Source organism: Colius striatus, chromosome Z (assembly GCF_028858725.1).
Source record: "Colius striatus isolate bColStr4 chromosome Z, bColStr4.1.hap1, whole genome shotgun sequence".
Taxonomy (NCBI): domain Eukaryota; kingdom Metazoa; phylum Chordata; class Aves; order Coliiformes; family Coliidae; genus Colius; species Colius striatus.
In genome coordinates this window covers 73,460,512-73,477,519 of record NC_084790.1, presented here as the reverse complement: position 1 = coordinate 73,477,519, position 17,008 = coordinate 73,460,512, and the positions used below count along the sequence as shown (strand labels likewise).

General features: G+C 38.1%; 1 protein-coding gene across 2 annotated transcripts in view; it reads right to left on the bottom strand.

The window, feature by feature from the left end:
- Window positions 1-17,008, bottom strand: part of MEGF10 (multiple EGF like domains 10) — a 107,894-nt gene that overhangs the window by 74,626 nt on the left and 16,260 nt on the right. For both annotated transcript variants that reach the window (XM_062018475.1, XM_062018476.1), the window contains exons 2-4: window positions 6,655-6,786; window positions 3,776-3,877; window positions 2,336-2,436 (exon numbers count right to left, since the gene is read on the bottom strand). In XM_062018475.1, the coding sequence (XP_061874459.1) occupies window positions 2,336-2,436; window positions 3,776-3,877; window positions 6,655-6,770 (319 nt within the window). In that variant the 5' untranslated portion in view covers window positions 6,771-6,786. The remainder of the gene's footprint in view (window positions 1-2,335; window positions 2,437-3,775; window positions 3,878-6,654; window positions 6,787-17,008) is intronic.

The window sequence follows — 17,008 nt, the reverse complement described above, 5'->3', positions numbered from 1 at the left end:
TTTTTAATTGAGCTTTCTAAACTGAAAGTCAAATAAAGGCACAAGCAAACAACAAAGCACCAACAGCCTTTTAGAAACATCCTACATCCTCTACCAAGTAAAAAAGAAGATATACACTGCCTGGAAAAAAAAAGTACTCTAGTGAAAACGCTGTACACATTGTGGAGCAGCAACAGTATAAAAGACAGCCGCAATATTTCAAATGGCTTTATCTTCCATCATCCCATGTAAAAAAGGGGGGAGATGCATCTGTGTTTTCCAATGTGTTGCCATTTTCTCACAGAAAAAGACTTTGTGTTGGCTTTCTGCCACTGCTATTTCTGCTACAGTTAGAGTCCTCCTCATATCACTGTCTCTTAGTATTTGATCTCAGCTGACAGCATTACTCCTGCTTTCCTTGTTAAACTGGATGAATAGTATTATCACAGTGTATGCAGGCATCATCTCCATTTCTTGTAAAAGTTGGTTTTGACCTTGATTTTTCATGTGCATACTTGAGGACAGTGTCATGTGTTATGACATTCACAAAGTATAATTTTCCAAGGATACACATAAATGCTGTCAGTCACTTCCAGTACACACCTCACAACAAGCAGAAAGGCATAAAGCAAGAAACTATTTTTTATTTATATTGAATAAATAAATTTAATGTACACACTGATATTTCCAGACTTCTGTTTATCACTAATGACCAAAGGCTGAGCTGCCACACTACCATCTTCCATACTGGGTTGCAAAATGATGTGGTAATGATAAATCTCTTAATATCCATTTTTTTTTCACAGAACATTTTCCTGGACAAGCTTCTCCATGCCCTGTGTGCTATACCTCACCACTGACATTGTAGCCATAAGGCAGACAATAAAGCAATGAACATATCTCCATTTGTATCATTCTGAGCGGAGTTAGTCTGAAAACATGCTGTTACAGAGCCAGCCTTCTCCATGTGCCCCAGGTCTAGGTCCCACTCTGGGGCGGTGGGAGCGTGTCACCAGACTCCCCATGAAGACCAGCCGAGTTGGGGTTTAACTGAGGGACGTAATGTAGGTCTTCATACAAGAGGAGCGCAAGGAACCATCAAAACAGCTCAAACACTGTGGCTTTCCAAATCAGCAGTGCTCTTCACTTTTTTTCTCTTGGCAAGGCTTGCCAATCAGTTGCTTGTTCAGAAACTGGGCAGCAAGCCCAAGGGCAGCCCCTGCAGTCCAGAGGCTCCAGCCCCTCTCCAGTCTGCTCTTACAGGGTACTGCATTTCCAGAAAAAAAACAACTGTACCACCTCAGCCCCTCTGATATTGTCTGTTAAGGTTCTGTGGGGTTTTTAAATCTCATTATTAGAAGAGCTGAAGTAAAACCAAGGAACAGACAGAGCCATTTTTCACTATAATAAACACCCTTTCTATCTCCTAAAATTACTACAAGTACACACACAGGTCAACATCACAAATGATATTATGAAAAAAAGGTTGCCCTTAGCAGCCCAGTTTTCCAAGGAGATTAAAAGGTGAAGATATTTCGTTCCTTGACTTCTAGAAAACTTATCATCGCAGATCGTGCTGCACATCTGCATTCACAGGGACAAACAATTTGACATATTATGGAACTAATTTGGTTTTTACCTCTCCACATTCACCTATCTCCAAGGATATGTAATCCTTCACAATCGCTTACCTATCACAAATTCTCTGTTGTCAGTCCTGCCAACACAAGCATTCAATTACCTAACCTACCGCACTTCCAGTGCTCTGGATTAACACCTCCTCTGTTTTCATTTTGCCTTTCTACTATGCTTTTCAGTTAATACCATTTTAAGAATCAGACCTTCCTAGCTCTGTACAAGGCCATACAAGAGACAGAGAGAGAGCTAAGCAAAAGCTGCTGCCAGGTTTTTCCCTCTTTAGAGTTAGGAAGATGTGGAGACAGGCATGTGCCACACAAAAAGGCAGTACTGCTCCCTTCAAACAGTTGTTACACACCTCTGTATCTGCCAGAAAGGCTAATGGAGCTCACGCTAGGGAGAAAAACCTTATAATCCCCTTCTGGTTTTTGAACCTCATATATATTTACTGTGTCGGAAAATGCAGATGTTTGTGCTGTGCATTTTCCATAAGATCACTAGTTCAAATCACATCAAGTTTAGTTACTTAGACATCTGAGATCCAATTATCCTGTCACTTGCATATGCACACCACCAAGTGACTTCAAGAGCTGCATGGGTATCACTGATGAACAACTGAGCCCTCATAACTCAGCTTCCACAAGTTGCCGATCAAAGGGGAGTCAAACCAGCATTGCAATAAAATTATGAATTTCAAAGCAAGAGAAGTTACACTTACGGACACACATTTCCCTGCTTTCATAAAATCCAGGGCAGCACTGGGATTTACGCCTATACATTGTTTTTTCACCATGTCTGTAGGCAGTCCGGTAACTGATCCTAAAGAAAAGAATAAATGGTCATTAGATAAAACTCATGGTTCAGAAATGAAACAATATATATTCCTATACATTTTGAAAAACATTCAGGTGTTACTAATGGGAAAGAAAAAAATCTTAGAGAGCTTGATTTATCTATTGCTGAGTTCAAGAGTTCTTGTGGTTCTCCAACAAGTCTTATGTACATGGGTGGCCAGACAGCAGTTAAGATAGTTAAGGATTTTGGCTACTTCACTAATATGCAAACCAGAGCACCACTGCCTTTACCATTACCTTTCCCTACAGAGGCTAAAGGCAGGCAATACAAATCCGTTTGCTGGATCATTACAGCTATCAGTTTCTAAAGGAAAGACTTCTAGGCATCATTCTACCCAGGGTGAGTCAGTTTTCTAGGGGCAGAGATGTCGTGGGAAGTGCTGGTTAAGACAAGAGACGGGAGGGCTCGAGGGAGAGCTGGGACTTCCTGGGCAACTGGCAGCTGCAGGGCAGCGGTGAGCAGCACACTGGGAAATCAGTACATAAACCTGCTGAAAACTGCAGAAAAATATATCTTCCCTTTGACACAAGCAAGTAGTATTTATCAGAAGCAGGCTCTCCTACTGCTCTCTCCTCTCTGCTCCACACCCTGTCTGTAAGTCTCTCCTTCCTGTCTATCCTCGCTGCTGACCACATACTCCACCAAGCAGTAAGCACATTCCCATAACATCTGAGACAATTTGAACTCCCATTAAAGAACAGTCCCTGTATAAATGGTGTCATAGGTAAACAAAGTGTAATCTCTCTTTGAACTCAGTATCTGGTTTTTTATGTACTATCCATCCTGATCCGTCTCCTCCAGCTGCTGTGCCCCAGGGAGCTTTTCTCACTGCCAATGGTTCACAGTTACGGGCATATTTCTCTGAGGGAAATGCTTTTTACAGCTGTTACCAGTTTTTAATCAATCACTCCTTCCTTACTTCCTTTAACTCTTTTTTTCCTTCCAAGTAGCATACACTTCCCTCGAACATAAGGTTTCAAGCAGCAAGGGGTCTCTCATGATATATCTGAACAAATACACCTCACAGGGTCTGGGGAATTTAATTTTGTGCATTGCATGCTTTTGCCCCACCTGTTCATTTTTTCTTAGCACTCCATGGCCTGATACACCTCAACCTTCTAATAAAACATATATGATATGGCATGCACAAGCATTATCCAGTTGACACAGACTGTAGCACATAAGACAGACTAGTCACTGTGGCTTAAATATCCCAAATATGATTCTTGCTTTTGACATTCATGAAATCTTTACAAATATCTATGATATGAGCAGTTTGACAATATTAACAATTATACGTCACCTGTGTCGTGTGCACTTAAACCAGTTCAGGATGTCAGTACAACTGGTGTAGTAAATTTGATCAAAAGGATGTGGATATGACTCTTGCACTGTAACTGAGTAACTGGGGAGAGAGAGAGAGAAAGCAGACAGATTATTGAGCAAGTCCTTTACATTACAGTCTGATTTAAGTGAGTCTTTTACAGAGACCTGGTACAGAAAGGAATAAATACAACAAAACACTCATGTGCAACAAAAACTCTCAGAAAGCCAAAGTTTTGGTAAAACAAGAACCAGCTAACATTATAAAACAGAAGATATCAATTAAAAAGCTTTTCTTCCATCAAGCAAAGGAAAAAAAATATATATGGGAGCCATGACATCTCTACTGTGTAAAACATTTGATGATAGAGTACTATGAGATATTTTTAAAAAGTAATATGAGCCTAAATTTTAAAAACTAGAAAACACCTGTGTCTCAAATGTGCTGCAAGTTAAGTAGTGTGTAGTACCCATTCACCCGTGGCAAAAAAAAAACTTGTAGTGGACAGGTGGAAAACTAGTCAATAGCCAGGAAATAAGATTTTTTTTTTCTGTTATTATACAAAATAGAAAAGTCTCATTGGATTTTTCTGAGATTTTTTTTTTGGTCAAAGACTATATCTGTATCCACAGCAAAACATCTTCTTTGGTAGTAGAAAGGTCTGTCAGTGTTATTTAGATACCAAGTGGGTGTTAGCATAGAACTACATCTAAGTAGTAATAACTGAAAAACAATATAAAACACCCAGCATTCTATTCAGCAACCAGAAATAATAAAATATTGAAGTACAGGCCTTGCTTTGTTTACCAGCTAATTTTTAACAAACTTTTTTTTTTTTCCCCCCAGAAACACAATACTTAAGTCCTATTATTTTCTACCAAATTATAAACTCTATGTCCTAGAAATAAATCTATGCTATGAAGATCAGAGCCTCCAATGGGGCAGGAATGGCACAGCCCTGTTGCAAAAGGGAAAAATATCGAATCATCCTAGGAAACTCCTCAGCAGGCTGTTTGTGCTGGCAGTCAGTCAGCCCTTGATTGCGCAAAAGGAACAGAAAATATGGGAATGCATGGCAAGGTCCTGCAGCAGGACTAATTTCCAGGACCAGCCAAAACACTAAGTATGTAGCCTGTCTTTCACTCACTTTCACTCACGCCCTCTTTGACCTCTTAGCACCTATTACAGGGTAATAGTCACAATTTCCTCTTCTTACTGCTCTCATCTGTACTGAGGAAAAACACACTCAGATGCACTAACTGCCCAGAATTTACTTACTGTTTTTCCTATGACCACATGAAGGCAAGCAACCCTAATCCATCCAGCTGTCTGACCTAGTCCAACAAAACATTGGTGGGGTGACGACACTTGCTTCAGGCTCTGTGCTCTTTGTTCGAGGCACAGGGCGCGCTCAACCCCTTCTTGCTGTGGTTCATTTGCAAAGAACATTTCATTACTAGCTGGAGTAGATTTATTTAAAGCTCATAGCAGTGACAGTGACAGTGACAGCAGCAGTAAAGAGTTTGTATCTGGGGTTTTACTCTTTCATACTTCGGTACCTTCATCACCTCCTCTGAATAACAGCGTGAATATTTCAGTAAGTTGTAGTTCCTCCCCATTTCTGAGACTCCACAGAAAAAGGAAGAAAGTTCATGCAACAAAATGACTGTGCTTGCTAGACATATTTTTCTTCCTGTAGCTTTTGTTTGTTTTAAAATACATTCCCAGTGTAAACAGTTATATCTGGGTTTTTTCCCATTTTGCTTTCACTACATTTTAGCTTCCCTCAAAAACACTATTATCTATAAAAACAGTAAACAAAACATACCCAATAAAGACCAGGGTCCAGTAAAATCATAGATGTGTGCCTGAACACTATAAATAGGTGTTTAATATGGTGCATACTTTATATACATATTGTTGTATAAGCCAAATCGTACAGAATGGTAGGGGCAGACTCCAAATGCTTCACATGAAGCTCAGATAAATTCCTGAGGAAAGTCCTTACGTGAGTTTTTATTTTTTTTTTCCTCAGGGAGAGGAAGAGACTGTATTTACAGGTAAATATACAAGTCTCAGCTTTCTTTGAAAAGATTCAGTCATAACAATAGTAAAAAAATGCTGTTAGCAGTACTCCCACTGACTGAGCACAAAACACAATTTACCCTAAATGTAGGAAATACTGATATCCTCAAGTGAACAGTTAGACTGTCACAGGGACTAGCTGATCAATCATGGGCATAATAATAGCAACGAGACCATAAGGCTTGGTTTCACTACTATAACCTTTACACAAGAAAAGAAGTACAGCAAATGCTTGCGGCTGAACCTCTCTCACCCGTTGTGGTGTTCTCCTTGCAATTAACACAAAACTGGGTGAACGAATGTACCAACTAAATTGAGGATTTTCTTTCTGTATGTTGTAAATTTCTGAACCTCATCAAAAAAAAAAAAAGAAATTAAACAACCAATCTTAATTCAGATTCTGTGAATGTTGAATAGCAAAGAAGCAGCACAATCAAATTTGGCCAGACTCCAATATGGTTAATTATATTTTGCATATGTAAAAGCTGCTTTTCACTTAAATTGAAAATGCTATTTTTATTCACTTCTTTTACTCAGATGGTTGTGCAACACTGCTGGTGCCATTGTAGTATTGTTTGCATGACTGCATTTCAGCCCAATGTGAAAATCTTTTACTTATACATGAACTTACCTTGCCATACAGTAACATGCAATTTTTTCACAGTTCACTACTTAACTAAAAGCTTTAAGCCATTGAAAATGTGCCAAGTAAAACAAACCAAATTTATTACAGTCACAATTCATACTGCGTATTTTCCAAAGGAAAATGTTACCTTTCCCAGTGGCTACACACATTGGGATCTTCCAGATTCAAAGACAAAGTTGTCCCCAACCAATGGTGCAAGAGTACAACAGGGAAGCAAAGAAATGAGTTCAAATGAAGAACCATCTTTCCAAAAAGGTATCTGTAAGAAAATATATTTATAGCTTATTAACATTATACAAGCAATAAAGGAGCTAAAACTATTGACCCATGTGTAACAAATATACAGGATATAAAGTAATAGGCACTTGAAGAAACACTGCAATATTACATGCATTTTGGAAGAAGGGCCAAAATGGAGTAGTTTCACACAAGTGGCAAGACAGTCAGCCAGTGAACAAATCACATTTTCGAGGTCCCACTGTTCCATCAAATTGCAGGCAGCCAGGCTCAGTTTGTTGGTTTGTTCACACCAAATGACAAGAGACGCAACTTAAATAAAGTCTGGTATTTGCTCAAGACCTAAAGAGTAGAAAAGGATGATACTCTATCAGAAATCCTGCACGTTAAGAACAGAGTGCTACTCTGTTCATTGCCAGCTGCATCCCTCATTCCCGTAGCCTATGCTGACCTCTTAAAAATCTCAGGTGCCATTCCATCCCAAGCAGCATCTTTTGTAAAACCCTCTTCCCCAAAATCACATGCTGACTTCCTTTTGTAGCCTCCTTAAGGATGCTTGAGCAACTGGGCCCCAAGCATGGAAGGAGAATGATAACCAGGAACTGCTTGGGAAGGCTGTGCCCTATGCCTGGGCACTACCTCAACCTAGGCATCGCCGTAAACTGCTTTCTTGCAGGGCTCAGTCAACAGCATCATGGGGAGAGGTGTAAGTCAATAAAATAAATAATAATGAAAAGCAATATAAAGATGTTCCACAGGACTCGGGTCATGGTGGTGTTTATTTTTTAAAGCAAATATATAAATGAAATTATATATATGCATGAATACACCTTATTGGTTCTTCAAGATGCTAAACAACACTATTGGAAGGTGCAATGTGAGCTCCGGACTTGCAAGAAGTGGCACAGTGCTTCTACTAACTAACTCGTAATTCTCATGAAAACTAATTAATTGAGGGAAGGGTTTAAATGACTTTGTTTTATATTGTTAACAGACAATCTCACATGTTATCCTGCATTTTTACTGCTCTTTAAAGTTGAATTCCCTTTAAAGTTGGCAAAAACAGCCCTTCCTGCACCGAGTCATACAATTCCCAAACAGAATAAACATTCTACTCATTAAAAAGTTATTGTAGCAAGACAAAAATCTAAGATACTGTCCTACACTTTGACTACTTCTGTATTTGTTTTCAAGCAAACAATTTTAATTTGCATACTGAGACACGTTTAATCCAACCTACCACTGACCTGCAAATATCAGAATGAATGCTAGTAATAGGTAATTTGTAATGACTTACTCCACTGTATTTGCCTTTCCGTGAACATTTGAACTTATATCCTCTTTTTCACACAAACTTTTTAACACTATATGGCTAGAGACCACAAAAAAAAAAAAAAAGAGATTATTGAGTGTAATCTACCTTATTATCTGAAAATCTAAAAATATATATTTTGAAAAAATATAAACATTTTTAACAAAGCAAATTAATTGGAAATAGAAATTCCTTATTTTAACTATTATGGAATAGACCAAAGCATACCACATCAATAATTTTATTATTATTTACTATTGAGAAAAAAAGTCCAATTAAAAAATATAAGGAGAAAACAGTCTTACTTACAACATCTTAATTAGATTGACATTAGAAGTCAATCTAAAAAAGCTCACAAAAATAAACTGTTATATTTAAGACATCTGAGAGCACACAGAAGATCTGATTTTGTTAAATCCTTCTTCAAAAATCAGGGCTGCTGAAAGACATTTCATGATCTGCCACTGTTTCTCTGCATTCACATTGCAGAGCAGTCAATGTGCAGTTGTTTAAAAAGCAGTAAAAGCAGCGGTATTTTCAGCTAGCATTTCCAACAAACTGGAGATTTCCCTCACTGAAAATAGACACTTTGATTATGCAGACTGTAAACTGTATTTCCTTTTTTCTTTTTATTCTCAACTTCAGTAACTTTCCTTTTGGATACATCTAACAAAATTTAAAATTTAAAAAAAAAATCATTTGCATGAACCCCCTCGTGTAAAACTTGATTGCATTCCAGATCTTGTGCTTAATTATTAAGGAAAATCAAAACAGAAAATCAGTACATCTGATTAGCATTGCTAAAGTGTTTATATTAGCAATAAAAAATGTAAATTACTTATTTAACTCTTGCTGTCTACAGTTCACACTGAGATACTATGTTCAGAGATTTACTTTTCTTAATATATTGCTTAAATTAGCTTACCCAATGATATATCAGAATCTTCACTAGCTGCATATACATAGTATCTGTGTTTTATGTACTAAAAATGCTCGTTGGAGAATGCCTTCTCTATGTAAATTAGTAGATGTATGAGAGAGTAAATAAGTCATGCTAAAACAGAAGGTTCCTCTGACCTCCTACAGCATATTGTATAGTTTATATTTCTGAGATGTAAACAGGAATTTTCCTACCAGACTGAGATGTTTTTACTGCAAATAGCACTGCTAACCTTCGTAAAAAAGAACTTCAAAGAGGCAAATGGTTGTTCCCAAAATACTCTCCAATATCCAGCAACATGTTTGTACAGACAGCTCTGGGAAGGAGGGGGGAAGATATTTTTCAAACTTCATATGGGAGTTAGCAAAATATTTTTCCAATCATTTTTACTGCCAACCAGCAGGTACAACTCTCTCTGTGCAGTCAATGTCTCTGACTTCACAACCCAACACAACAAAAATAACCCAGCTCATGGTGGTTTACTGCCAGATTTCTTTTCCACTAAAGAACATGGCAGAACATGTATGTCATAGCAGAACACTAAATATTATTGCCCTGTAGCATTTATTAAATACTATTTAAGACAAAGGTTTCAGTTAACCTAGCTGCACCTTTACTCTTATTTGTGCAGGATTTTTAAGGTAGGTCCAGTGCAATATGAGGTCTGTTTAGCTCAGAGACTACACTGTTTCCTTGGACTTTAACACAGGCCCATGGTTTAAAAATACTAACAGGAGAGCAATGCAGCTGCCTAAAGTAAGTGTAGACTCCGCCCTTAAGTTTGTGCAATCTAATTAAGGAAATTTAGTTTATTATACATTTATTATATCAAAGGAAGGTATTAATAGTCATCAATAAGTCATATTAAAAATTAATTTGATCACCTCAAGTCATATTATAATTACTAACAAAATCATTTTGAAATGGTGTAACAGGTGTACAGGTATGTCAAAGACATACTCCCATAAATTACAGGTATTCCCCTAAGATACATTTTAAAGTGAGCAAACACATGAACTACATATGTGTCACTGGTAAACAGATGAAAAAGCCTCTACGTGCACCATACAAACATAGGCAGTTAACCATTACTGCCCATCATCTGAGATTCGAAGGCACTTTTTCTTCCACTACCAACTGTGTTGACAGTTTTGCACACTTTTTTTCTACCGTTTGGGTTTTTTTTTCCTATACAGCTCAGGATCAAAACCAGAGAAAGAATATATAACTGAAAGAGGCAAATAAATGCTTCTCCTCTATGTAGTCAAAATTAACACAAGATTATGAATTAATTTCTCTGCCCACTGAGACCAGAGCCACAGCTCTCCCTTAGCTTTTTCATAACAAATGGTAAATAAATTGAGTGGAACTGGAGAAGCAAAGGAAGGTAAAACAATGCAAAACGTAAAAGAAGTGAAGGTTGCTCAAGGCTGCCAATAAGTAATTTTTGGTCAGCAAAATCAAGTGCTGCTGGTGAATTAAGCAGGATTAGAACTGCATGAGCAATAGAGACTGGTACAATACAGTTGCTAACATGACATAATGAACCCAATACCACAGGAAATGCTGATGTAGCTTTCTCTTTAGTGTTGCAAAAGTATTTTAACCACCACAACATAAAAAAATGCTGCAGGAACCTGTAATTTAGTTCAAAGATAAACTTGATAATATTGAGAGCTTTTCATACTTTATCATGGTATCTTTCAAGGTTTTACCACACTCATTTCTGCCTTTCTGCAGTAACAGCTATGTCAAACTGTTGTCTGGGCTGTCATCCTATAGGTTGCTCTTAATTACACTCACATTGCATTAATGTGTGTGTACAGCAAACACTATTGTAAAAAAATCTTCATTCTGTCCATCATAGTTCAGTTTTCAGACCAAATTGTAAACCATACAGTCTTTACTGCAGACTCTCTTGCTGGTGCCTGGGCCTTCGCACTCTCCAGAGCATAACAAAGCCAGAACCCAGTAATAGACTTAGTGACTGCCACCTGCAACTGGAAACCATGGCTCCAGACAAGTCCAAGAACCTTCCTCAAAATTTTCTGGCAAAGAATTGTGTGGTCCTTCACTTCCTACACACTGATTTTCTTAACATTATACTCTTCTCTCCCTTGAGGTTCAGCTCCTTTACCAGGGGCACAATTTGTTTATAAAATCATCTCTTGCAATACCAATGAACAGCAAAGCAAAATTTGAACCTGACCTAATCTTGTCAATGATGATTAGTCCCATGTTAGCTTCTGTGAAAAGACTAATTGCTTTTATTGATTACATTAGAGAATTAATGGGCAAAGAGCAGAAGGTATTTTTCCTTTGGAAATCAGTAAATCAGTCTGATGCTGTGTCACGTGAAATCTCCCTCATAAACCAAATGCAAATTAACTTGAATAGTAGCATTACCACACAGACCCCAGACTGGCTGAAGAAATACAATCATGGCAAATGTAAATAAACTGAGTGGTCTTTTCTCAAATCCTCAGAATATGTCACTCCAAAGACATCATCACCAGTTAAGCGGAGCTCAGAAGAGACTGACATGCAAACCATTTGGCAAGGTTGAGCTCCTGCTTGACAGAAAATGTGGAGCACCTGGACAGCTAATACGATAGCTCCCTAAATGATAACTCAATACTGCCCTAAATTCAAGGACCCTTTCACAATTCCCATGATCAAAGATTACAAGGGCTCTTCTTGACGCAGCTGAATCAAATCTGACTCTCTTAGCTCATTCTTCGTTACTTCTAAACCTCACTGTTCACCTAATGTGTGCTAATTGGCAGGTATTGCCTTAGCCCTACATTCAATGACAACCTGACTCTACTGGTTGAATTAGCTAAATATATGACTAGCCATAAAACATATTAACCCAATCACTGAGCCATCCCTCAAAACACAGTATTAATTATTTCATACCCTAGCACACAAAAGTAACAGCCCTGATAGTTTTCTTCTTCACACGTTTATTTTTCTGCAGAGCCTTTTCACTCCCAAAGTCTTTCTATGCCTGGAAGCCACTTATGCTAATTAAAACAAGTTTAGGTCTACAGGCCAATACAGCCACAGCCCAGGCTTCCTTTCTCAAATGCTAGCAAGCTTTGCATGAAAAAGAGAGTACTCTTAAGTCACTCAAAAACAGTTGTACTACACACAAAGTCTCAAATTTGAATTAAGGTCTAAGATTCACAGTGAAACAAACTGACCCATTTGAAGAGTCCAAAGGTGTTTGAAATGGACTAAGTGCATAAAATGGAAAAAGTTAGTTTAGACTGGTACCTGAAGAATAACCAAATCAGAGGATGAGTATGCAGGAACAGGTCTGGTATATGGGGACAGTTATGTTGCTAGTTTTTTCAAGTGCCATGTTAATAACAAAAATAAGTCATTAATGAATTGCCATGATTCTTCAGCTAATAGATAATTTTTACTTTTCCCATCTCTTTTTATTATCAGAGTTTTCTAGGAAAATGAGGTTTACATAATCATAATGTTTATGTTTGTGTTCTGGCGTTATACCCAATACTTTCCCAGTCCATTGGTCATTTAAACTGTAGTAAACAAAAGTGAAAAAGTCTTAACTGTCAGGTTCCAGAAAATCCACCGATAAACCATAGGTCTGAAGAAGACTGGGCGTTAATTGCCCACAAGTCATGGAAACAGCTGTTTTGAAAGCTATGGAATCACGATCCTTTAAGTAATGTAATAATTTCATAGGCTACATGTCTGTACCACTCCTTCTAAATATAAATGCAACAATTCATAACCTGATCTTAAGTAATGGAGAGCACCTGTTGAACTGTATTTTGGAGCAGACACCTGCTTAAACACAAAAACTTTTAGGTGGAAGCCTAGAGAGGTTCAGAACTGTCACAATGTGTACCGTTTCATAAGTGACAAACAATCTCTTGGATAGCAATTCTAAGGACAGTTCCATTTCTAGAATGAAATAAGGTAATTATGAACATGGGAGGAAACATAAATATCTAACTCTCAGCAAACATCCAGTAATGCCATCATGTGTTGTGACACAGTTCCAGATGGCTGGTCCCTCCACAGCACTGCATGCCCCAGCAATCACAGTCCAGAACAGACTCAAAAGCAATGTGCTTCTGCATCACCATCACAAACCATGTCCTCCAGGACTCAGTATTTCCCTGCAAGTCAATCACTTGGACCTTTTACGAGACTTTCTCTTACTGTAAAAGATTAGATGAGAATTAGTTCCTAAGATCTTCGGGTCTCTTGAAAACTAAAGACTCTTTTTCGCCAACCAACTTTATTTACTGACATGCAACATTCTCACTGTACAGCAAGGGAGTTTACATGGCCACTAAGCTGGCAAGGATGATATACTCATTTATCAGTTCTCCACCAAATCAGTATTAAAAGGGGAAGGAAAGAAAGTTCTGTGGTAGTCTAGTTTACATGAGGCAAAGAGGCATGGTAAATACAAATGCCAGTATGCCAGATCCTTTGCAGATAGGCTCATTACTATTCCTCAGAGGCAGGCTGCCAAACATTGCAAGCATGGGGTCACTTCACTGTAGCTGTCATTGTCCACTAAATCAGAGCACTGTTCACATTAGCTATTTTCTTTTTCAAGCAGATAACAAGCATAGGTCTTGATCATGCAAGCCTGTGATTGTTAAGGTTACCTATAATTGCATGGTACTGTGTTTAGAGATTATTTGCACGGGAAATTGACAGGATGAACTGTTAACAAACATCTTTTGGCTAAATGTCCTGTCCAGTTATTTTCCACCCAAATGAAAAGTTACCAAATAAAGACAGCTAAAGCTGTCTAGAATCCAAAGTATCTGAAAAGCACACTTTCAGAAGATAAAATAGCAGCTAGAACACAAACTCTGTTGTACTTCTTTTACACAAGACACTTTAAGTGAATCATGTGAAACTATATCAGGTAAGTAAACTTATTATCTGGCCTGGGTTATTAGTGGGCAATAACTTATTACTTTAACTTCAGGCTATTGCACAAAACAAACAAACAAACAAACAAACAAACAGAAAATTCCTCAAGATGCTTAATGCTCCTTCATCTCAAGCAAAACAATGAAACAGGAGAAGACAGAAAAGCCATATGTTAGATGAGGAAGATTAGTTCCCTCTTCCACACATAGGGAAGCGCACACAAGAGCTTGGTTTTAGAAAAGTCACTCTCAACAACCATCTCTCTCTGCATCGTGTGTAGATCTTCAGAGGTCACTGTTTCCCAGATAACTGCTGATCACAACTCAACTACCCTGAGGGTTATGCATTGGTAAAGTTTCTGGCTGTCAAGGGCAGGTCTGGGTTAGAACAATATCCAGAGTACTCCTCCCCAGCTGCCTTACTTCTGCCCCACTGTTTTAACATTTATTGTATGTATACATACAACACCAGGTGAGAAAGAGAAAAGAACCCGCTAGGCTCCAGTGGGTAGAGAATTAAACCAATCAAACATCAGAATTAATTTTATATATATATATATATATATATATATATATATATATAAAACCACATACACACACACATAATGCTTTATTAAGCATCTAAATACTTATTAATGCTTGTAATGTTAAATATTACAGACTTAATTTTATTCAAATAGTCATGGATAAAATCATGTATGAACTTAACAGTAAGAAGAACAATGACAATACAGATAACACTCACAATTAAAGCAACTGGTAGTGTTGCACAGCCAAGCATCCCTGGCTGGGAGGATGTTACTGCGGTAGTCAGTTCTTCAGCTGGCTCTGTCCTACAATTAGCTTTTATAAAGTTACTTTACCTACAATTATTTGCAGTTGTGATCCAAAAGCAGACCACAAAACACAGGCAAGGTGCCTTTTCAACTAGATTTCCATAGTTGAAGTTAAGCGCCTGCTGTGGCAAAGTTAGTGTTGGTTTTGTGTCAGCAATATTCGCTGGAGCTCAGAGATGTTTGCTGTCACACACTATCCAGTCTTGAGCTGCTAAGAGAGGGAGGTGGAAGGGGATCAGTGACCACAACTGCCCGTCTGTGGGCAAGCTATTGCAGCTGTTTGCTTTTGGTACCCTCCAGACAGCCTTTCAAGGTCTTCCTCCTCCCTTTCCAGCCCTAACCACAGCTGTGGATATCCTGGGGCTGGCCAGCTGCCGCCCAGGAAGTCATAGGGCATATTTTGGAAGAAAATGGTGGTGAGATGTAGAGAAATGCAGGAGACTAGGGCTGGCTGGTTGCAGAGACATGCAGGAGCCTGGGGCTGGCTGGCAACTTCACTCAGCTGGGATAAGGCTACCAACAGAGACCAGAAGCTTTTGGTCCATACACAGATGGCACCAATCAGCCCTGGGCATCTTTCCCAGGGTGGCCGTTGACAGTTAACAATCAGTTACCCATAATGAAAGCAAACAACACATGTTTTAAGAAAGTCTGTATGGTATAGGTCTTGACACAAAAACCATATCCACACAGACTTTCTTTCTCCTCTCTTTATTTTTTAAAAGAAAATAAAGTATTCCTTACTGGATCATCAGTCTTTATATGAATCCCAGGGCTGTCTTAATAGGACAGATGAAGGCTAGAATTCTAACAGTAATAAAGGCTGCATGCATGTGTTTAAGGAAAGGTATTTCTCAAATTAGATGTTAGTGGCATGTAAGAAAGCTCTGTTTATTACAGAAAAACATGGTAAGAAATCTGTACTGTGTTTTTAGTATAGTCCCTTAAGCAGATAGTATCACCACATATTTGATATTTCTTTTTTTTCCTAATGGGAATCATGTATTCATAGATGCAACTGTGAAAACTTTGTGGTTGCTGACAAGTTGCCTGGGACAATCCTGTGGTTGCATAAATACACCAATACCCTGGTTCCACTGCTGTGGAAATTCTCATTCATAGTTTTACCCTCTCTTGACCACAGCTTTTGTGACCCTTCTTTTCCTATTATCTCAAGTACCAGCCTTCCAGAAGCTGTGTCATTTCCAGTTTATTAGCAGCTTATAAAGAAGTACAATCAGAGGACTCAGACAATTCCTTTAGCTTCCTATGCTATTTAGGATCCATTTCAAATATGCCCTTTTTCTTTTAAAAGTCTTCTGCCTTCTTGTTTCAGCCCTTTTCAAAGACCACCTCTGTTTCTTTCCTTACCTCATTACATGCATGTTCTCTTTTTCCTCATACATTTCCATCATACATCAGATTCTTCCCTTTGCCAGACAGAGCCTTCATTATCACTGGCAAAATTCTTTAGTCTGCAGCTCCCCACACTTGTCACAGCTTTTCACTAGACCCTTTCATTACAAAAAATCAGACATACAAACACCCTCATTTGTTTCTATCTTCTAGTTGCTATAATAAATGAAAAAAAAATGTTGGTAACACTGATTTGGTACATTTCTCTCAGTAAATCATGCAAGGAAATACCATTTTGCATATAACACTACAGAAAATAAAGCTTTCATTTCAGTTAGCTTCTGTTTTCATGATTTAGGCTGAGCATTTCACTCTGTAAATCCTTATCACAGTACTTTGTTACAGACTTCAAATTTTTTTAAAGAAAAGCAGATAATTTGAAAAGTTAGTTAACTCTGATGCCATCTCATCTTAACAGAACCTGAACATTTCAATGCATTACTTCTCAGCTTTACCACCTCCAGTAATCTTGTTCAAAGTATCTATGATTCATTGCAAAAGCCTCCCACGCCCCCCTACAAGTTAAATAAAAAACATTCTGGCAGAAGAATGGGGAAGCCAGAAGTGTTTCCTTTGACACTTCTTTCATTCACTTCTTCCACTTCTTAATTTGGAGTTTGCAAAGGTTAGAATGGATGTAGTATGTCTGCATTCTTTCCTCAGTGGGGAAAATGGAAGATCATAATGCAAAACCAAAAAAGACTGTCTAATTCTAGGTTTTTAACAAAACTACAATTAAAGGGATAAATCCTATCCCCATTAAAGAGACTTCTGCCCTGAATGGGTATCAACAAGACTACAAAATAACC